The sequence below is a fragment of the Cygnus atratus genome, chromosome 1, assembly GCF_013377495.2.
Source record: "Cygnus atratus isolate AKBS03 ecotype Queensland, Australia chromosome 1, CAtr_DNAZoo_HiC_assembly, whole genome shotgun sequence".
Classification (NCBI taxonomy): domain Eukaryota; kingdom Metazoa; phylum Chordata; class Aves; order Anseriformes; family Anatidae; genus Cygnus; species Cygnus atratus.
The window spans coordinates 108,575,003-108,596,763 of record NC_066362.1 but is presented as its reverse complement, the minus strand read 5'-3'; the positions used below and the strand labels follow the sequence as shown (position 1 = coordinate 108,596,763).

Genomic DNA, 21,761 nt, shown 5'->3' with positions numbered 1-21,761 from the left:
GGACATGGTTTAGTGGGTGACATTGGTGGTAGGGGGATGGTTGGACCAGATGATCTTGGAGGTCTGTTCCAACCGAAATGATTCTGTGATTTTGGCTTTTCTCTACACACGTCTTTAGGTGGGTGACGGCGCCCTGAGGCCTGAGGCCACCCTCCGTGGCGACACCGCGGGGGCCGCGGGATCACCCCCGAGCCACGGACCAACGCCCACGCCCGGTCCCCGAGCTCTGGGGGCCGCGGGGCCGGCCCTGCGCCGCCCGGGTGCTGCCGCTAGGGGTCTCCGCGGTGCGGGGAGGGCCGAGCCGTGCCGAGCCGAGCCGTGCCGCCCGCTCGGGGGCGGTCCGGGCCATCAGCTGACCGGCCCCGCCGCGGCGCTCGGCTGGTGCCGCCGCAGCTCAGTCGCTCTCCCCGGCAGCGGCGCCGCGGATTTACAGCCGGAGTCCAGCGCGCCTCGCCGGCCGGCCGCCCTTCCTCCTTCCTTCCCTTCCTCCTTCCCTTCCTTCCCCCCCTCCCGGCCGCCGCGATGCTGCCCCACGTCGCCCTCCTGCTGCTGGCCTCCGCCGCCGCCGCTCGGGCCGTAGAGGTAAGCGGGGCGGGGGGCGGCCGAGCAGGGGGCTGCCCTCCCCGCCGCCCTCCTGCGCTTCCCCGAGGCTTTGTCTGCCCGGAGCCGCCCCTGCGGCGGAGCGGGAGGGCGGGCGGGGGTCGCCGGCGCTTGCAGGGCGGCGGGGCGGGGGGCGCGGCGCTGGGGGCTCCATCCCCGGCCGCCGTCGCCCTTCCGCCGCCGAACAATGGGGCCGCCGCCGCTAACTTCGGCCGTCCGCCGGGGTCCGCGGGGACGGGCGGCGGAGACGGCGGCGGTGCCGCCCCCGGCGGGCGGGGGAGGGCCGGACGCGCCCCCCCGGGGGCTTCCTAGGAAAACTTTGCGGGGTCGCGCTGCGGGCGGTGCCTCTCCCCCACCCCTGGCCGGGCAGGGGCTGGGGGCTCGGCTGCGGGCGGTGGGCGACGGCTGGGGGTGTGGGGACGGGGAGGAGCGGGGGAGGGCAGGGCAGCGCCCGCCCCACGGCGCACACCCCTGCAGGTGTGTGGGGCGGCGGTGGGGAGCTGCCCGGCGGGCTGGCCGGGGGTGGGGAGGTGTGGGGAGGGGTCGCCGCGCCCCCCATCTTCTCCCTCCGACCCCCGCGGGGCGGGTTTCCCTGCGGCGGGGCGGGCTGGGGCTGCGCGGCGGCGAGAAGATGGCGCCGCTGCAGTGCAGCACAGAGGCGCCGTCATGCGAGCGGCGGCCGGGGTGCGCGGCCGGCCCCCGGCCCTGCCCTGCTCTGCCCTGCCCGACGCCCCCTCGGCTCCCCGAGGGTGGCTTCGCTGCCTTCCCTTCCCCTCCGCCCCCCTCTCCCGGTGTCTCCGCTCAGCCCCCCGGTGCGGCGGGGAGGGCTCCCCCCGCCACCCTTCACCCCCCTGAGGCGAGGGGAGCCCTGAGGGACCTCCTGAGGTGGGGGTGTTGGGGTCCCAGCTTGAGAGGAGGGTGCAAAAAGAGGTCATTTTATCCGAAAACCGGAGTCTGAAGCTGGGCGCTCGCCCCCGGACAGGGAGCCACTGGCCTTGCCCGGGGCTGGTCCCCGGGGGGGACCCCGGGGGGACACGGCTCTGTACCCCAAAAAGCACCTCTGCTGCCTCGAGGTGTCACCCTGCCGGTGCTGGAAGTGAGCGGGTGTGAAGAGGCTTGGGGCTTCACAGCTTCCAGTTATCAAACTCACCTGGGGTTTATCGGCTTGATGTGACTGTGCGTTGCCTACATGTAGTAGAAGGAAATTTCTGGCTTGGGTGCTTAGCTGAAGAGAAAAAAAAAAAAAGGCTTTACGTTTGGAACAGCGCTTCAGATAGAAATGCCTATCCCTCCATGGTCAGTCGGGTCTCTCTAGCCCTGGCCTTACACATACGTAGGTGGATGAAAGTGCACGTACTGTAAAAGTGCTTGCAAGAAAATGGGCATGGATGTTGCATCAAAACCATTCCACGGAGAGCCTGTGTTCAGAGACATGTACAACCCCATTCCTGTGGTGGTGCTTGCTTGAGTGGCATCCAGAGTTTTCAGAGGCGTCCTTTGCCTTGAAACAGTTGTTTAAATGAGCCCTGATGTTTGTGCAGGAGCTTTCGATCTTGTTCTGGCATTTCATATGAACGTTTGAGGCTTTGCGTCTTTCCCTTTTTTTTACATGTGGTAGTGGGGTAGGTTTTAACATCTGGTCTTCTTGTGATTGGGCATTCGTTAGTCTTGATACTCTGAAGACCGACAATTTGAACGAGTGACTGCTTTTATAACACTGAAATATGTCGTAATAGGAATTGCATGCATGCATTTACTGCACTTGAATTGTCTTTGTGCACTAAAGTGTGAAATTTTGATGTTTGGATTAGATTCCCTTGAGATCTCATCTCTGAAATGAAACATTTTCCCTGCCATTTTAACAGAAGCTTTTTAGAAAGCAGCAAAAGATATATATGTGTTTTCAGACAGAGTGGTATAAGGAGGAGGGAAGGCAGGAACAAAATCAAAAACTTTGCTGTATTACACATGAAGAATTCCTTTCTAAAATTATGGGTAGACTTATATTTATGCATCTATAAAGGAAATATTCCTCAGTGACGCCACAGCAGTGTCATAGTTGCTTAGTATGTTGCTTCTTCCACTCAAGTGAATCATACTTACGGGGGTTAGGAGATCCATTGGCCAAGAATTTGTGATATTGTCATTTTCTTGAATAGTTATTTTTCCATTTAATCTCTTCCCCTGGAAACATAACAGACAGCGACTGTCTTTATGAATTTAAGTGAACGACTGTGGTTTATAAATCAACGTTTCTTTTAGTTAGCACACTGAGGCTGCCCAGATTTGTCATGCCTGTTCTACTTGCAGCTGTAGGTCCATGTTCATGAGCAAGACTCTTATACCAGCAGACTGAAATCAAGTTATTAAGACATCGATATCATACAAGGAGGTCCTCAGAAAGTCAGTTGACAAGAAGTATGGTGCCTGGCAGCTTTTTTTAAGACTGAGTAGTTGGTTTTTAAGACTGATGTAGTGGTTTGCAGGCTCTTATTTCTCCTCTCTTTTCAAATGAAGACCCAAAATATTTGTTTCTTCATTATTTTGTTTTTAAGCGGAGCTTCAGAAATTACTTTTGCGACATGGGAAATTACAGGAAGCTTTTCTTTCGCCTCTATGACGGAATTTCAGTTCTTCTTCTTTTTGCTTCTATTCCTGAATTCCTCTGGCAAAGATTTTTTGTTTGTTGAAGGATCCCTTTTGAACTTCCTATTTAAAATTCTGCTATGTTGCAATAGGAGACTGCATGAATGAGAGAGGCAGGGTGAGCATTACGGATTCTGGTGCATTGGCAGTCAAATGGACAAATTAGAGGAGGAAAAAAGGAGATTCTCCCTCACTCCCCCATTTGTCTTTTGTTTATGATTAATGAGCAACAGACAATTGCAAGGCTTGCGTTCTCTTCAGATGTGTTTTCTGGGGAAGGAAGTGATAGCTATGGTACTTTTCATAGAGCACGTATGAAAAATATGAGGGAGGTGACAAGATCTTGATATTTTTTTTTTATCCAGACGCCTTCCAAACAAGCTGTTTGCATGACAGATGCAAGTTATCTTTCTTAATCTGTTTTAATTAAGAGGTATTCTCAGTTATATGACAAATTTATGAGAAGTAGAGGTCAACTTCACAGTGGCTTTTCATGACTTTCTCTTGGTATGTGTTTAAAATGGTAAAGGATAAACAGCTTGTAAGTTGTGTGAAGAAAAGGTATGATGATTTTTTTAATTGGCAGTCTTTTTAATGCACGAAGCTTGGCACAGTAGCTTCAAAGCACAGTTATTTCACCTAACTGCTTGGTGAAATAGCAGCTGTTTGTTGGGACACTGTCATTTTTTGGTGGCTCTGTAAAATAATTAACACAAGCTTGTTGTGTAAGGAGAAAGGAACAAGAAATTAGAGTCACAGAGACCCTCAGGTCAAAGCAGGGCCTGCTATGGAGGTTCAGCCGAGGCTTCCCAGGGCTTTCTCCAGGCTGCTCTTGGAGATGGAGCTCCAAGGACAGAGCCTGGTCCACGGTTTGGTTGGCTCACCAATTCTGGGTGGAGACGCGTCTCCAAGCTGTTGTTTATTTTGAAGGCGGTATCACTAGGCTTAGCGTATGGACTTGATCCTTGAATGGGTGTAATTTTGACATCTGTCACACCTTCCACGTTCCTCCATGTATTTGCGTATCTTGTGTAGGACATTAAAATCATTGTGTGCACAGGTATGTGTGCACACGTCACATGTATTGGCTGTATTGAACCAGTGGTCGCTTACAGATATTGTATATCCAGACAATGAAGAGACTGAGTTCTAGGCTGCTACTGATAAAAGAATATAATAGGGTTTATGTATGGTAATGTGTTCGCTGAAGCTGTTAGGTGATCTATCTAGTGTGGTTTTAATACTTAAGTCTAGAGCTGGGTGTTATTGGATTTAAATTCAGGGGATTTTGAAAAAATCCTGTGGTGTAAGAAGATTAAAAGTAAAGCAAATTGAAAAAAATAACGAACGACTTTCTGTAGGCTTGGTTCACTGTTAGAACATGCTCCTGCGTTGAGAGTTTACAAAAATCGCTGCCAGGCTGAGCATTGCCAAGAGGAATGTTGGTAACAGGCGTGAGCCTGGAATAGTTCTGAGACACAGGGCCCTCAAGAGAAGTCAAAGTTTTGTTCAGATTTTTTTTTATTACTGTTATTTTTTATTTAAACAGAACGTGGTGTCTGTCTGAGGAGCCCTTGTTCTCAAAACTTGGTCTGGAACCTGCCCTTCTTCTCTGACTTTCTCTCAGAAATACCTGCAGCTGAGGTTTTGAAAAGACATTTTCTAATCATTTTGGTGGTACTGGACCACAGGAGAGTATGAACCAGTAACGCCTGGTGCGTAGTTTTGGGTTTTCAGGTCTGAGTAAGTCAGTTGTCTGCCCTCAGCTGTCGTGTGATACTGGTTCTGGAATTTAAGTACGTTTTTGTTTTTATTCGTTTTGAGTAAAAAAGAAAACCTTTAGAAAACTGATTCTTAAACGTTGTGATCTGAAGATGCATCCAGTTTCCAAAAGTACCTATTTTCCCTTCTGAGAATTTAGGCGTATAAAAAAGAGAAACAAGCTAAGTGGGAATAGTGTTCAAGGTGATAAAATCAGACAGCAGCCAGTCAGTATGTGTGCACATAAATCAGTGTTTAGCTCCCGCTGTAACAGCCCTGTGAGCGCTGTGGCTTCTTCAGCTGAGAAGCAGGGCTTCTGGCTCCTGTGTTTTTGTGCTGGTTCTTCCAGCAAGTTCAGGAGAACTTGGTCTGATCTTGAGGACTTCCTATTAACAGGTAAGTATGGGTTGTGCTGATTTAAGAGGCTTTCCAAGTGAAGCCAACATTCTGGTCAACTGCTGGTCTTTTCATCGCATGTGGGACAGCCAAGCAGTGAACAGAGGGGTGCGTGAGCTGGCGTGCTCCGTGGTTTTGTAATCTTTTCAGGCTGTAGCCCAACACCGCCGTCCGGCTGGCAGCAGACCTTGTTCAGGAGCCAGCTGCTTAAAGCCACTCTTTATGCTCCCACCAGTGGTTTCTGCTCGCTGAACTCAGCGGTCGCTGACTGCTCTCTCCGATGGTTTTACGGTGCTGCGCTGCAGCAAACAAGCAGTGCGTTTTTTTTTGGTTTTTGGTAGGTCTCTTCTGGCAGATGCTTCAGACACCTGTGTCAGGAAATGGTCTCAAGCAGTCAAACTGGCCCAGCTCAAAGAGCAGGCAGCTTCTCTGTGGAAGGAGTGCCAACCTCTGAAACCACACTTGCTGAAGTTGGGGGAAAAACTTTTAATTAAGGTGTTGGTCCCTTTGCCTCCCTCCTGTGACCTGTGGCAGGACATGAGCAGTCTTTTCACACCTGACCCCTCTTTGGTTCCTGGTTGTAGTGAAAGACAAAACACTCCAAGGAGCTGCGTTCAGGGATGGGTGACTCCATTCAGCTCCTACTGACCCATTTTACACTAATCTAGATAGGAATTCCCTGTTTGCCCTGCTCTGGTTTGTCCTTCCCTAGAGTAGAGCTTATTTATTCAACCACGGCAGATAGCATGTGACAGGAATGGGGCAAAACTGGTTGTACCTGTTACTGAAAGCATTTTAAAATTGCTGCCTTTCAGAGCAGGCTATCAGTTTGATCCAGTTTGGCAGTGTCTATTTTTTATGTAATTTCTGTTAGGAATTGTAATTTGTAAAACACAGGGCACGTCTACTAGGAGTTTAAGATGAGTGAGCAAAACCCTATATTGTATATTGGAAACTCTATTAACTTCGTATTTTGATTCAATTTTTAAATTATAAAACAAGAGTTTACACATACATGACTCAAATTAAGGTAATACAGTTATTTGGTGCTAACAGATTTGAAATGCACCATTAATATTTTTTTTCTTACAGTGAAGATGAGAACTGTCTCCTCGTCCATCCCCAAAATTTAGAAATAGCATCCTTTTGACGCAGATGAAAAAATGGATATGGAAGGGCAGGATTTTGGAGTTATTTCCAATCTCCTTGTCATGCTATCGCATCATCTTTGTGCCTGCAGCAAACGTTCTCTTACCTCGTCAGCACATCTTGGAGTAGAGATGGCACATTCTGAAGCTTTGACTGTGTAAAATCATTTTTTTTTCCGAATTTTGGGCCCTGCAAAGGACTTTTTTTTTCCACCACCCATTTTCTCAGACACTGTAATATAATTTTGAGACAAACAGCTAACTTGAGTTCCTTTTCTTATGATTAGTTATGTAAATTTATTTGTTACTGGAGCTTGGCACTGGATCTGGAATACGGAATACTGAGCTAATACAACAGGCCTGTTGCACTCTGCTTTGTCATCATCTGCAAGGTAGCTTGAAAAACTTTTCTTCCTATGTCATGTCTTAAAATATGGGGAGAAGGCTTTTTGATGTGCTTTTTGATAAAGCTTTGATTTTGTTTATGTTTTGAGATCCCCATAAACTTGAGTCATGGCTTCTAGTTTTTTCTTTTTCTACATGAAAAAGGCTCGTTTTTATTTAAACTGTGAAGGAAAATACAGTATTACTTAGGGGAACATAAACTGAATAAGAGAAGAAAAATGCTAAAAAAAAAAAAAAAAGGTAGTGGCTTTTAAATGACATTCAGTATTTTAGTTATTTTCCTTTATTTTCCTATAAGCTTTGTGAATTTAATTGTACTAATTGTTGATAGATTATAGTTTGGATGGTGAGTAGTTATGGTATGGGAGTTAATGATTCTTTTTTTTTTTTTCCTTTGCGCACATGCGTAGCATTAGTAAGCATCTAGACTTCCAAATGTGGTAAGCTGTGGGGTTGTTTTGAAGCCTATTTGATATTCTTTGGTATGCTTTGTCTGTCCTCATCCTGGTTATCTTAACTATGAAATGGAATAAAATTGCTTCTAATGAGATGTCTTTCAGCATTGTAATTCTGTCGCTGTTTCCTTTCACTGGTTCTGTCTTCGGTTCCATTAAGTTTTGGAAGAATAATACTGACCTGAAGTTGCTTAACAAAATTATAAGACTGAGGATGTTGGAACTCCCAGTTGTTCTTTCAATGTTTTTAGCTCCTTGAATTTAACTGTGAGCAATTTGCAGATGAGGACTTCGCTAATCTACATGTCTAGAAGAAAGATCACGAGTATGTCAGCTTTACATTATAAAAAAGGAAAAAAAAACACTCAAAATTCACTGTTTGAATTTTATGCAAGAGCTTAAGAACGAAACTTGGAAAAACTGAAATGTCAAAGAGCAAATAATGGATCCAGAATAAATATGCATGTGAGTTTGAGATGGTTTGGAGGCAGCAACCGGAGCTGAAGGGCTGTGTTAAGCCCCTGCGCTAATTTCAGGGGGTTCCTTTTGGGCAGGGGATCTAATGTCTTTCTGAAGGTTTTTTGGAAGAAAAACCTGGGAATGGCTGAGCTTTGAAGAGAAAACGTCATCTCCAGCAAACAGCAGGGTGAAGTTAAGGCATTTTACTTGGAAATCAGTCAAAACTCTTTCTAGAAATGTTTTTAATTTGACTTCGGGTTTGTCAGACAGCCCTAGATCAGAGTTTGAGTTGTGGTTATTCATGAGACTACCAAGCTCCTGTTGGAGTTTAACGCCGCTTCTGTGGGGAAATGCAAAGGTTTGGATTTAACACCGTGGGGGCTCGGCTGCGCGGTGAATTTGTCTGGGTTTAGCATGGATTTGAAGTGGCCTTATGGGAGCATCAGTGTGGTTTTTGGGGCCGCTGAGCCCATCCCAGAAGAGATCCTGTCTTCTCCAAGGGGGAGCATCAGCGAGGAGAGGGCTGGGGCAGGAGCTGGCAGCTCCAAGGGATGGAGGCAACCTCGTTTACTTACTTCGTTAAAGCCCCGCGCTGGAGGTAAAACCCAATGAGAAAGACGATCTGTAATTTATCAGGAGGAAGATTGAACAGGGCCTTAATTGCCTCCGCAAAGAGGAAATACCAGGCAAGGAAAGGCGTAGCGGCTCGTACCGTCTGGAAGGCATTCAAATAGGAAACCACGGACATGTTTTTAACAGTGCAGGCTTGTGGCAAACTGAGAAGGGAAGCGCGTTTTTTTTGCCTCCAGACACGAAGACTGCATGACTGGTTTTCCAAGGGGGTAAATTCAGGGTTTTGGGCTGCACGGTGGCGAGCAGGAGAAGCACGATAGCTGGTAGTGTGCAGGAGATGAGAGGAGATGCTCTTTGCGTGGTGGGGTTTAAATCGCGTACCTTCCTGCAGATCCCCCCGGCTTGAAACGCGCCCCAAGGGACTGTGGTGGTGTCTTGTTGTAGAAGGTTTTTTGGCTTGTGGACACCAGCGTTGACTGCAAACACAGCGTAAGTTATTCGCTTGTTGATTTTCGGATATGAGTTTTGGTGTTATCGAGGTACATGTAAGTGTAAGTAAGCCTTAAACTTGATTGATTTATTTTTTTAAGCCTGTTGAGGCGGCGTTTTCTGAGAGTAACTGGGTTTGGATTTCAGAGACATTTGTGCTAATATTTACAGATCTACTTGAAAAAAGAGTCAGAAGTGTCTGCTCTTAGTGTTAAATTATGATTAAAAAAAAGAGTGATATGTTAAGCTTTCATACTTCTTTGACCAGCTTGGTTTCTGGTTTGTGTCTTTTCTTCCTGTTATCGGTTCTGCTGAAACAAGAGATGCTGGAGGTGGGGCCAGACACCGGGAAGCTGGGTTGCTTTGGCACGTTTGCCACGCTTGTTGATAGTGCAGAACAAGTTTGGAATTAGATCTGCTTGCAGTTGTCTTTGCCCAGTGCATTCAGGACAGCTCCATGGCTCCCCTGAACACAAGTTTTAAAGAAGGAAGGAAACAATTTGTAGGTTATTTGCCATTGTGAATGGCCTGAATGGCTTAAGGAGTACTTGTACAGGGTTCTTGTCTGTTAAATGTCTGAGCCTGCAAAAGAAAAAACCTTGGGAGGATGATCACCAAATAATGTATCTTCTGAGCAATGCGTCCTGAGTGTTTCAGTGAAAGCTGAGGCTGGTCTAAAAGGCCGCATGAGCTTTTAGGGAATGCTGTGTTTAAGCTGGGGTGCGTGCTTTGTGTATGTCCGTCAAATACTGATTTTTAATAATACAGAATAATTTGGCAAAGAAAAATACTTAAAATTTATGGAATGTGGCACATGGGAAATCTCCAAATTAAATTCGAGTATTGTACCCTTGCCCAAAGTCTAAGATTTGCTTTGAATTCTTGCCCTGTACAAAAGGGTAGGTGAGGAGACCTGCCTGGTTTCCCTCCCCGGGCAGAGCTCTGTGGGCTGGTGTTGGCCTCTGGAGCCACCCCTCAGGGCTCTGAGAGGCTTGGGGTGTCTTCCAGACACCTGGAAATCCCTGCTCTTACTCACTGCGCAGGCAGTAAGCTCTTCTAATTCTCGCCGAGATGTCCCCTCTGTCAGGTCCTTTTGGTGTTCAGCTGCTTTTGTCTTGCTCCAACAGTTAGGATTCTTGTTTCAGTAGAAACAGCACAGTATAAGGTTCACCTCAAACAAAACAAAACAAAAAAATCCCTGCTCTGTTCTTGCTCCAGCTATCTTACTTTGTGTCACTGGCGTCCTAATGGAAAGACTGTTTTTAATCGAGCTAGCAGCCAAAAAGCTGCTCTGTCTGAAGGGGATCTGCAAGGGAAGACAAATGGGCAGAGCTGCTTGCTGTTCTGTGCTGCACGTTGGGAAGACCAGACCGAGCCGTTTCCCTGAGCTGATGGGAGGAAGTACTGGTAAACTGGTGAATCTTTAGCAAGAATCAAGAGAACGAGTAGGGAGAAATTTAATCTTGGGGGCATTAGCACTTCCTAATGAAAATGCCTGTAGATTTCTGGTTGACGCGTACCTTGAAGATTCTCAGTCTTCGAGCACTTTGCTTGAATTTGGAGTATACGTGGTAGGATACCAAGTCTTCTTGCTAAACCAGATGGTACAGAAATCCAGAAGTTGTGTTGTTTTTTTTTTTTTTTTTGGAGTCAAAATGAGTAGAAAAGAAAGGGGCGATATTTTTAGCCACCTGTTCCCATGACTTCAGTCACATGTCATTAAAAAAAAGCCCACAAAAATTCCTTGGGGAAGTGTCTTTGCATTTTCAGTCCTGAATAGTCGGATCGCTTGTGGCACCTAAATTGGTATAACAGCAAGAGCATCTGAAGTATCAAGAATAATAAAAAAAAACACAGAAGTGAAGTAGGTGAGTACCTACAGGGTTAACTCGAATATCAGCATATTTTATGTACTGTGCTAGCGGTTTGTTTTATCTGCTTAAAAACTTTCCTCCCTCTGTCTTTCCTCTCAGACCTGAAAAGATACTTTAATTTAGTTTCTTTAAAAAAAAAAAAAAAAAACAAGCAAAAAACCTTCTCTTTTTTAATTTATAAAAAGCTTTTTTTTTTCATATAACCCTCAGTGGCTCCCTGTCTGAAATAATTTTAAAAATGTTCTTGAAACTTTCTAGACTGAGTCTTCCATCTTTGTTGGATCATACTTCACAGTTTTCAGAAGTGTTTCCAGTGCCCAAAATAATAAATGTGGTTTGCCGCCTTGTTTTCAGTCTTATCCAGGTTTACATACAAGTACATGGTGCTAGCTGTGTGCAGTGCTTGGATTTGGTTTAAGCGTGCAAGCCTGATTTCCCTATAAGTAGTATTAGAGGGCAATTGGTGTGTAAAGTGACAGTGAAAAAGTGCATTTTGTGAGTTTCAATATAGCTTAAAAAAATAAATGGCTTTGTTTTCAGAAGTCGCAATCTTATGAATTTCTGTTTGCAGAACAATAAATAATGCAGTCGTACAGCTTGCATTGTTTTGATTAGGCGTTCAAAAATGCTTATAATCCCTGGATCATTGGCACTTGCAACAGGCAGCTGGGATTTTTTGAGGAATTGCTCACCTACAGCATACAGCAGAAGTGTTGGAAAAATTAATATTTTTTAGATGTAACTAAAAATTAAATATTAATGAAGGAGAGTTTGTCATTTGAAACAAGAGTGCTTCATCTCAGCGAGGCTTTACTGTCCCCTCAATCTTCAGTAAATTTTTAATATCGTACTTAGTTTCCATGTGAATGCAAGGAGTGTTACGACTTTCATGAGGAAATAGGCTAGTTTGATTTCTTTTATAAGTGTAGATATAGATATTGTGATCATTATACACACAGATTCTTTTTCTAGATTATAAAATGTGTACCGCCATGGGTTGTTAGGTGTGTGTACATCAGTCCTTAACGCCTTCCCACATTGAGATGTTTAGGAGCTGATGTTATGCGCAGAACGAATTCTGAGTTGGAGCATGGGTTTGGTTGCCTGAAAGCGTTTGAAGTATGTCGCCCGGTTGTACTTGAAGGTACACATTCAAGAAATGCTTGGTTAGCTAACGCACCCATGCCTCAGTGGTTTTCATTCTCTCTCAAGTTCTTAATGATGGGAGGGTAGGGGGAAGATGCCTTAAAAATATAGGCTTTGCTTGCACTAATTATCAGTGGGAAGGGTGATGCTCCTGTGCTGGCTTTGATGCCTTATCAACTTGGGTTTGATCTTCTTGGTGTGCCCTCTGTCCAGGTGCTGCAACATGTGCCCCTCCTGCTTGGCCTCTGCATCCCTTCTTTGACCCTCGTCCCTCAAGGTGCAGGAGGTGACATTTCTGCTGCCTTGGCTTGAAGTGTGGTTTGTGGTGGCATGTGGCTGTTCTTGCCCTGGATTGTTGTTTTCCCTTCTCCATGTGCAGACGTGCACTTCACACAGATCGTTTTCCTGAGGTGTCAGAAGGAAAAAAATTTCTTCTCCCTTTTGAAGTGGCAGTGACCAAGTATCTGCTGGTCGCCTTCCGGCGAAATGATGCCCAGCCAAAGAGTAGGCTCTGACAGAGCATTACCGTTCTCCTGTTAGCCACATCTTTCTGTCAGCTTTGCCTGTATCTTTAGCAGGGAAGGTATTCCTGATAGTTGTGAACAATTATTACGGCTTTGGGGGAGAGTTTTTTTTGACTGGATTCCAGTTATGCTACAGAGCAGTGGTGGTTGATTTGCCATCAGGTCTGATGGCTCTGTGGGCTATTTCTAATAACTTTGCAGAAGTAAACTAGAAAAAAAAAGACTAGCTTCTGTAAGCCAGGCTTTTCTGGACTAGAATATGTATTCCCCTGCATGTATTTTTAGCAGCTCTGAGAGGTGGAAGCCGTTGTGCTGAGCATGACAGATACTACCACTGGTTGGTAAACCCCATCGAAAAGGCGGGTTAAGCCTTGAAGAGGAAAACACGATCACTGTGGACACGGGGGATGGAGTAGGTTCAGATGGTGGTACGGAGCACGTTGGGGTGATGCTTTGGTTTTGGGAGACTCTGGTGGTGCTGGTGTTCCCTTTTGGTTGAAGCTGGTGGTTTTTTGCTGTGTCTGTATTGGCATTTAAGTTTTCCATGAGGAGAAAGTACTGAGTGCTGAAATGTGTCGTCTGCCAGTGGGTGTTCTCACAACGTGGTTGGACTGGACCTGATCTGAAATAAAACCCTCCAAGGGCTGGTGGAAACGTGGGTCCGTGCATCAGCTGGCTTGCTCTCTGGGTTGTCTCCCAGTGCCTTCGTCACTTAAAGGACAAGAAAGCTCTTGCTTCAAGACTTTCTCATGTTCTCTTATTAATAATTATCGTTCTTTAATCCCAGGCAAGTCATCTCCTGCGTTGTATCTATTTGGTGAAGACATTAATAGCTTCACAGATTTAAAAAAAAAAAAAAAAAAAAAAAAAACTTGCTAAAATGGCAGCAGCCATAAGGTGGGAATGCAAAGGCTGCTGTAGGTGAAGTTTGAGCAGTCTGAAATGGTGCTGCAGGCTGCTGTGGCTGTGCCCCTGTCTTAACGTATATGCGCACATACGAGTGCCTCCTGAAGATAAGCAGTTCTGGTTGTGGTGAGCTCCAGTTCTCGTCAGATGAAAGAGTCAGATCGGCAGGGCTTGTTAGGATCTTGCTCAAGTGGAAAATAAGTTTGGGGTTATCTTTAACGCCCCGTCCCGCCACCCCCCAATTAATAAGTCGTGCATTGCCTCTTCACCCGCAAAGTCATTGCATAAATTCATACTGCTAATATGAATGAAGTTTATTTCTAGACTAATAAAATCTGCTCAAAGGTGGAGCGTAGCAGCTCAGTCAATACCAAGACGTGACTTTTTTTGCCCTGACAGTTCACTGTCTGCACAAACAACTTTAATGTCAGCTCCATGGCACTGCGCGAAATCAGAGGAAGAGTGGCTGTGCGTGTGCAGGGTTGAATGCTTCAGTTCCCACCGGGAAACCCAACGAATGAAAACATCTCCAGAAAATGAGAATGTTACACAATTGGAAAATAACTAAAACCCACCCCGACGCTTATTTTTGTGTGGGACTGTAAAGGTTTCCAAGAGTGTATCTGTATTTTCATGCTGTGCACTGGAAGTTGTGATGCTGATAAATTACTTTACTCTCTGTTACTATGCTATTATCTCCTATTCACTGAGCAACTGAATTATTTTTAAGCTTATACCTTTTTCTTCTTCCTAAGGACAACATAGTTAGCTTTAGTAGCACAGCTCAGATGTTATGAGTTGAGGTGGTTCTTGATCATCTTTTATTAAAATCACCTACTTGAAATTAAATTAATTTATGGGCGGATACTCAGGCTGCTTGTAGATGGTAATGCTATATCATAATGTATTTTCTAGAATTTTTAGCAGACTAATTTAAAATTAACGTAAATGCAATTTATCTCTTCTTGTGTTGTTAAGGTAAACCTATCAATCTGTCAGTGGTTTCTGTCGGTCATTTTTTTTACATTGCTTCATTATTAATTAAATTAAGAAGGAATATAGCCATCGTAGTCTAATTTCAAAACCTGTTTTTAATGAGTGGTTTATTTATGTCTCTCCCTATTGAATTTTTTTTGTAGCATTGCATAAAAATTTTACAGTCCAAGGTCTTGAGATGAGATGTGGACAGAACCACAGTGTCCTTCAGCAGCTGCTGTAGGTATTTCCCAAAGTGATGCTTGGAAGTGCAAAAATAATCAAGTTAAATGATGCATAAAAGCAATGGTCAGTTATTGTGTACGTGATGGTCCCAGTTTGATGTTTCAGGGGTAGATACACTTTATTTTTTTAAATTCACCTAGAGAGTTTCACATTTTAGTCTAGGACTGGGCATAAGGGGTAAATGCACACTGTATGAGGTCTGTGCTCTCTGGGTACAGAGGTTATCTGTTAATTATGTATCAGGTGTACCAATGGCAGGTGCTTGAAACGATCAAGTTAAATGTGTACCCATTACAAACCTGGTCTTGCAGATGGAACAAACAACCAAGTACACCTGAAGAATATTCTGCATTGACTACACATCTTGAAGCTGAATCTGCTCACAGACACTGAATGCGAACAGCATGCACACATCCCTAGCTCCTGTACCACCGATTTCCAACGTGTCATTGTTCCCGCTGGAAGCGCTCTGTCCTACCTGCAGCTGCACTTAACTCGGGCTGACAGTGATGCTGTCGTGCAAGGCTCTGCTCCATGTCAAGGCCTTAGGGAGGAGAAAAGGTCGGAGCTGAAGGCATACGGAGAGGAGCATTTGGATGTGGCAGCTCACATCTGAGTGATGTGAGCAGCAGTTGTTTCCTGCAGGAAGACAGTGATGTTTGCAGAAGTATAATACATGTTGATGGGTGCGTTGTTATTCCTGCAGAAGCAGTACTTTTACCTATGGCTTTCAGATGTTTGCTGGAGTTGCAGTTAGTGCCATGTGGTAGGTTGGCAGCAGGGGGGAGATGAGCTGAGGGGACTGACAAGAAGCAAATGTCAAGTTGCTGTTTTTGAACGAGGACCAGATGAGAAGTCAAATCGTCTGCCCATCTTGGAGGGAGACATCTCTCTCAACTCTTTGATGCTGAAAGCTGGGCAGCTTTCAGCTATTTTGGTCAAAACTTGACTCTCTGGAGGATGATTTTCGGTCTCTGGAAATTAACGGGAGCAGAAATTTTGCAGACCAAGTTCACTTAGCTGGTACGGTAAGAATAGCATGAAATGTTAAGGCTCAGTATTGATAGGCACTGATGCATTATTACAGGGATGAAGAAACAGGCAAAAGCTCCATGCAGTAGTCGTGATCAGCTTATATATAACAGCTTGTGCCACTGTCCATCATCCCCATTTCAGTTTGAATACCCTAGTGAAATCTAGACTGAGGCTGTTTGTGATTAAGGCTACAAAAAAAATCGGATTTAAAATTTGATGACATAGAAGAAATGCTTTATTTGATAGCCGGACTTCTAAATATATTGGAATCTCATCACTCTGACATGAAAATACTTCCTATTTATATTGCGTTTTAAGTTTTGATGCATCATCCGAAAATGTTTGTTTGTATTTTTGGCACTTGTGATTTATTGAGGGTTCTGTGGTGAGTTGGAGTGAGGCAGATGGCATTGGTCCTAGCCTCCAGTGCCCACAGGCCTGGTAGCTGAGGTGTTTCCAGCCCATCCAGTGAGCACGTGCTTCTTCCCACTCCACAAGCAGCAGGGAGCTGTGGAGTGTCACCTCCAAGCCAGCCGTGGTAGCATTGATCACAGGCAGCTAGTTCTGGGTATATGAAATTAATAAGCGGGCCAGCTTTGGAAGCGAGGAAGGATCCTGTCAGCTTGGGAGCTGTCCTTCTGAAACAGGAGGAAGCTGCTCTTCATACAAAGTAAAGGAAGCGCTGGTGCTTGTGGGATTTCATGGTGTGCTCGAACTTGAGAGCTCATGGGTCCCGTGGGATGCAGTAATTCGGCAAGAAAAACTCCAGGCAGTGGAAGTCTTGAAAGGCTTTTGCTAGTCAGCATTTGTACTGCAGGCATTACAAGTAGATTTCATTCTTCTGCCACAGCTGAAGTTAAAAGTGAGCATAAACTAGAAATACTACGAGCTGTTTGGGGTTTTCCATCTATTGGGTGTTCAAATTGATTATTTTGAGAGATGGGCGGTATTTTATACAGGTGTCTGGCACTTAAGGATTGTCCTTCTCAGAAGAACATTTGATGTTACTGCCGTGTCCTTATAATGCTTTCTGTAGATTTGGGTGTTGGGATAAAAATAAAGTGTTGGAGTCATGTTTACAGTCAAGATTAATAATAAAAAGAACGGCCAAAATCAGTCTTTTTTTTCAGTCACTGACTTCACTTTCAACCATCTAGCCATAAAAAACAACACAATTGCTCCCGGTTTTCATTTTAGTGTGGTAATTGATGTTATATCTGGACAAGAGCAAGTTTGCACATAATACCAAGCTGGGTGGTTTAGTTGATACAAGAGAACGAAGGGGTGCCATACAGAGGGACCTGGACAAGCTTAGAATCACAGAATCACTAGGGTTGGAAAAGACCTCCAAGATCATCTGGTCCAACCATCACCCTACCGCCTATGTCACCCACTAAACCATGTCCCTAAGCACCACGTCCAACCTTTCCTTGAACACCCCCAGGGACAGTAACGCTCCACTTCCCTGGGCAACCCATTCCAGTGCCTGACTGCTCTTTCTGAGAAGAAATGTCTCCTCGTTTCCAACCTAAACCTCCCATGGTACAACTTGAGGCCATTCTCTCTAGTCCTGTTGATAGTTATCTGTGAGAAGAGGCCGACCCCCAGCTCCCCACACCTTCCCTTCAGGTAGCTGTAGAGAGTGATAAGGTCGCCCCTGAGCCTCCTCTTCTCCAGGCTGAACACCCCCAGCTCCCTCAGCCGCTCCTCACAGGACTTGTTCTCCAGGCCCTTCACCAGCTTCAAAGCCTTTCTCTGGACTCGCTCGAGCACCTCGATGTCCTTCATGTAGTGAGGGGCCCAAAACTGAGCACAGTACTCAAGGTGCGGCCTCACCAGAGCAGAGTACAGGGGGACGATCACCTCCCTGGTCCTGCTGGCTACGGTATTCCTGACACAAGGCAGGATGCTGTTGGCTTTCTTGGCCGCTTGGGCACACTGATGGCTCATGTTCAGGCGAACATCGTTTAACGCCCCCAGATCCTTTTCTTCTGCACAGCTTTTGAGCCACTCTGCCCTAAGCCTGTGCAGTTGCATGGGGTTGTTGTGGCCAAAGCAACAGCTGGGCCTCAGTGTGTAGTGGTGACGGGACGTGGAGGTGTGCCTGCCTCCTTCCCTTGGGTTTGGCTTCAGTTTCCAGGTTCCCAATTATTCCAAAGTTTTGCTAGTCAGGTTTTCATTTTTTTCCATTCCCTTCTTCCTTTCGTGCTCATCCTCACTGCCAGTGGATGTTAATTAGGCCACACTGCATGTGCTGACAGGCTGGCTTCACGCAGTCTCGCGATGTGCCACAGCGCTGCTGCTGCTCCGCTTTGCCCGCAGACAGCGCGGGCGCTCGCGGATGTCTCTCAGTCGATGCAACCTCTGCGTGAGCAGATCAGGTGTTGCTCTGCGCCATCGCTCTGTCTTCACCTCCTGGGGCTTGCTGCAGGAGTGTCTGTGCCTGCTTAATCACGGGCGAGCTTATTGTCTGCTTTTTGCAGTCGGCTGCTGATGAACTGAATGGGAAATGAGAAGATGCAGTAATATTTCTGTTGAAAAACAACAAACAAACAACCCTGTGCGCTGTCAGTGCAGCTTGTGCTCTCCTTAAGGTGCTGGCAGCCTTGGAGACTGGTGGCAATCGTTGTTCTTTAGAACAGGAGCTTGACAGACGAGGCACGTGGATTTGGTCTTAACTTAGGTCAGCTCAGGTGCCCCGTTCTGGTTTGTGAGCAGCTGTTGTTTGTGAGCAAATAATCCACTTTTTACTCTTTGACTTGTGGCTGTGGCAAGGTGGCTGGAGGGCGGAACTTCCCAGCAGAGATAGCTGGTGGGAACAGTGGGACAGTTGGTTAATTGTATTAAGGTCAGATTTGACGGATGAGTTAATAGAGAAAAACGTCAACATTGATGAAAATGTGATGTTTTCCAATCTCTTGATTGTGAAGATTGATTTGAAGGAATGAAAAAAAAACAGCAAATTTCATTTGTTTTCCAATTTCTTATTGGAAAACAAATGAAATTGGATAGTGGAGTCCAATTGTAGTTACTGAAACTGGCTCTTGACAGTCCACTTCATTCTAGTTCTTGCACTTACTTTTGTGTTCCCTAAAGCCTGGTAAACATTTAGTTTGTTGACTTTGTGGTTGCTGTGCCTGGGAAGGCTGGTTCATAACAAGTGGTTTCCAAAACTGAATGCAGGTTTCCAAAACGGAATGCAGACCAAGTAGTAGTGAATGTTTTCGATAAACTTCAGTCTTACCTTTCCATCTTTTAAGAGACATATAACTTTCTGGATAAGGCTTGAAAGTAAAAGGAGAGTGAAAAAAAAAAAGTGGAAATACTTTACAGGAAAGGAGAGTGTGCTGGCTTGTAGTTCACAGTGCTTGCAAACATTCGTTGCTGCGGAAGGAAACGGCAAAGTTGCGAGGTGCTCCAAGACCGGGGGTGCCTGTCATGTGGTTAGCGCTGCGGTGCTGTCTTCAGTTCAGTAATATTACATTACCTAACAGGTTATTCGTGGCTGCTTACGTCCCACTCCTCTGAAGTCCCTTCAGAGCCTTTTTCCCCTCTTCCTTATCATGTTTGCTTTATGAGGAGAGCCTGAATCAATTTCTCCTGAATGGACCTATTGTTGTAGATGGTATTTTGGTTACAGTTGGTTCCTTTTTACTAATGGCAAGAAAAGAAACAGCCTATTATAGTAGAATGGCTCAATTTTTGATCCATTATAAACAATCCTTTGTGAAGAGAGTAGGGACTTCTTATGTTTCCTTTACCTGTGTGCCTTTGTTATATGATACTGTAGTAAATGAACCATATGTACAGGCTCAGAATTACAGTGTCAGCCACGTAACAGTGATCTGATCTAAGAGGAAACACTTGGGTTTTATTTGTACTGTGCTGGAGACTTGGCAGTCCTGAAAGACTGAATGGGAGCTAGGACGATAAATGTTTCACAGTTGTACACTTTTTCAGAAGAATAAAGAACGAGGGAACAAGTCCTCAAGGGGTCTTGAACGGTGGTCTGAAAAAGCCATTTGCTAAACAATTGACTTGGGGTGTTTGCGTTTATGATAGTTTGCTGTTAAATGCACTTCACGTCAAATTTTAGCAGTATCAAATTGTGTCATAACTTCTGTTTTTTCTGACACACCTTAGAAATATTTTAATGTACATTAAAAATAGTTTCATATCCCCAAATTTAGTTTTATGGAAATAGTTGTGTAAAATTTTTAGCTCCTCTGGTTAAGCTTTTTGTCTTCAGTGGTGTGTTTTGAATGAAATGATGCCAACATTGTGCAGGTCATAATAGGTCTAAGGCAGTGATTATTTTTAACAAACGTGTCACATTAACATAGAAAACAGTATGAAAAATTGCTGTCATCCATTGTTTGAAATCTGAGAAGTTTTATCTACTTTTTTTGTGGGTTCTTTTGCCAAGAAAAAGCTTTTCTTTTGACGTTGTGGTTGTCTTCTAGCCTATTATGTAGGGAAAAATGTCCTAGAGTAAGTGCACTATGTGTTTATAGGTATGTATGGAGGCTGCACACCACTTCCTTGCCACAGAGGCAGTGTGTTGAAGTGGAGCCCACAGCTTGTTTGGTCCAAGAAGAATGGCTGTGAGCACAGAGGTTACTTGTCTCATCGGCATTTGCTCTGTGCTTTGAATGTCCAACCAGTGGTGGCCCAGGGAGTGCGACCGTAGGTACTGTACGTGAGGTGCGGCCGACACTCTTGTGCTCAGGAGGAAACAATGAGGAAATTACAGGCATCCCGTAACAGCATCGTGTTAGTAATATGTACTTGGTTTGTACTGAGAAGTCTCCTGTGTGTATCAGAGTACTCCTGGTAATCTTCCGTGAAACCTGATTGCAGGGCAGCTGTCCCGAATCGCTGTTTGTGTGAAAGGTGAAGTGCACAGGGGAACAATCGTAGTGTAAAGTGTTCAGGCAGGACAGTATTTTGGTGAACTCGGTGCTGTTGTTCCGTATTGAAGTTTTGGCTTCAGAACCAGGAACTGGAGCAGTGAATGTCGATGACATTTGACAATTACTTGAAAGCAGGAGCTTGCCATCTCATGGTCTCTGCAGGAGTGTTTCTAGGTCTGTCCACCTTACGGCTCTGACCCACATAGTCAGCGTACTTTGGTAATGCGTGTGTGACCTAAACAGTTGTAGGTCTTTAATTCAGTCTCCTCTTCAATGGCAGTGTTGTCCACACAACCTTCTGAACCACTGAAAAGTCATCTTTTAATGAAGCTTCTTCCATTTCCCTTGATGTGGAGGTACTTTGCCAGTAGCCTGAATGGTCCTGACCCTGGGAAAGAAAATTAGTGTTTGTTTTTTTCCCCCACCTCCTTAGAGCTGCCTCCAAGAGCATTTTCAGGTTGCTGTTGCTTTAGCTTGTTACTTTGTGCAAGCCCTAGTGCAGGAGATGAAACAATTTTTTAGTGTTTCAAATGGCGCCGTGTGTATAATCATATGCATACGTTGTATGATCATTGAAATGGATTTATAGTGTCTGTTTATTCAGACTAATCGCTTCTGACAGACTTTAATAGAAAGATAGTTTTGAATCAAGAGTGGGTAGATGCGTGTTTGGACAGCTTGTATCTTAGCAATAAGAAAGTTGGCTGAGCTAGAGACAGAAATGTAATATATGTGTGAAGAAATGAGGTTTTCAAGTCCTCTAAAAACAGGCTGAAAAGATCTTGTGACGTGGCTACCCCGAAACCTTGCAAACGTCAGTAAAATGGCATAAAATCCCCTTCTTCTTTGAAAAAGCTAAGAACTGATGGCTCAACATTTAAAACAAACATGCATTTAACTTATTCATCTATATAACGTTGGAGGAAATGTATGTTGTAGACTCCAGACTTTTTAGGTGAATATATTCTGAAGATTTGCCAAGATGATTAAAGGCATTAATATGAAATCCAATTCAGTATGAATGTGGAAGGACATACCTGTGAAAACAATAACTCAGACTGTTTTTCTGATTAGAAAGAGAGAAATTGGCTTAGACAAACTTAAATTTTCACAGTAGTTTGCATTTGGAAATCAATAAGGTAAACAGATATTTTGTCAAGGCGAAGCAGGTGATGGTGAGCGGAACAAAAAATCCCCATGTGTTAATTTA

General features: G+C 45.0%; 1 protein-coding gene across 1 annotated transcript in view; it reads left to right on the top strand.

The window, feature by feature from the left end:
* Positions 1–301: 301 nt before the first annotated feature.
* The window catches only part of APP (amyloid beta precursor protein), a 210,383-nt gene continuing 188,923 nt past the window's right edge, over positions 302–21,761 (top strand). The window contains exon 1 of the mRNA XM_035545590.2: positions 302–582. Coding sequence (XP_035401483.1) covers positions 523–582 — 60 coding nt within the window. The 5' untranslated portion in view covers positions 302–522. The remainder of the gene's footprint in view (positions 583–21,761) is intronic.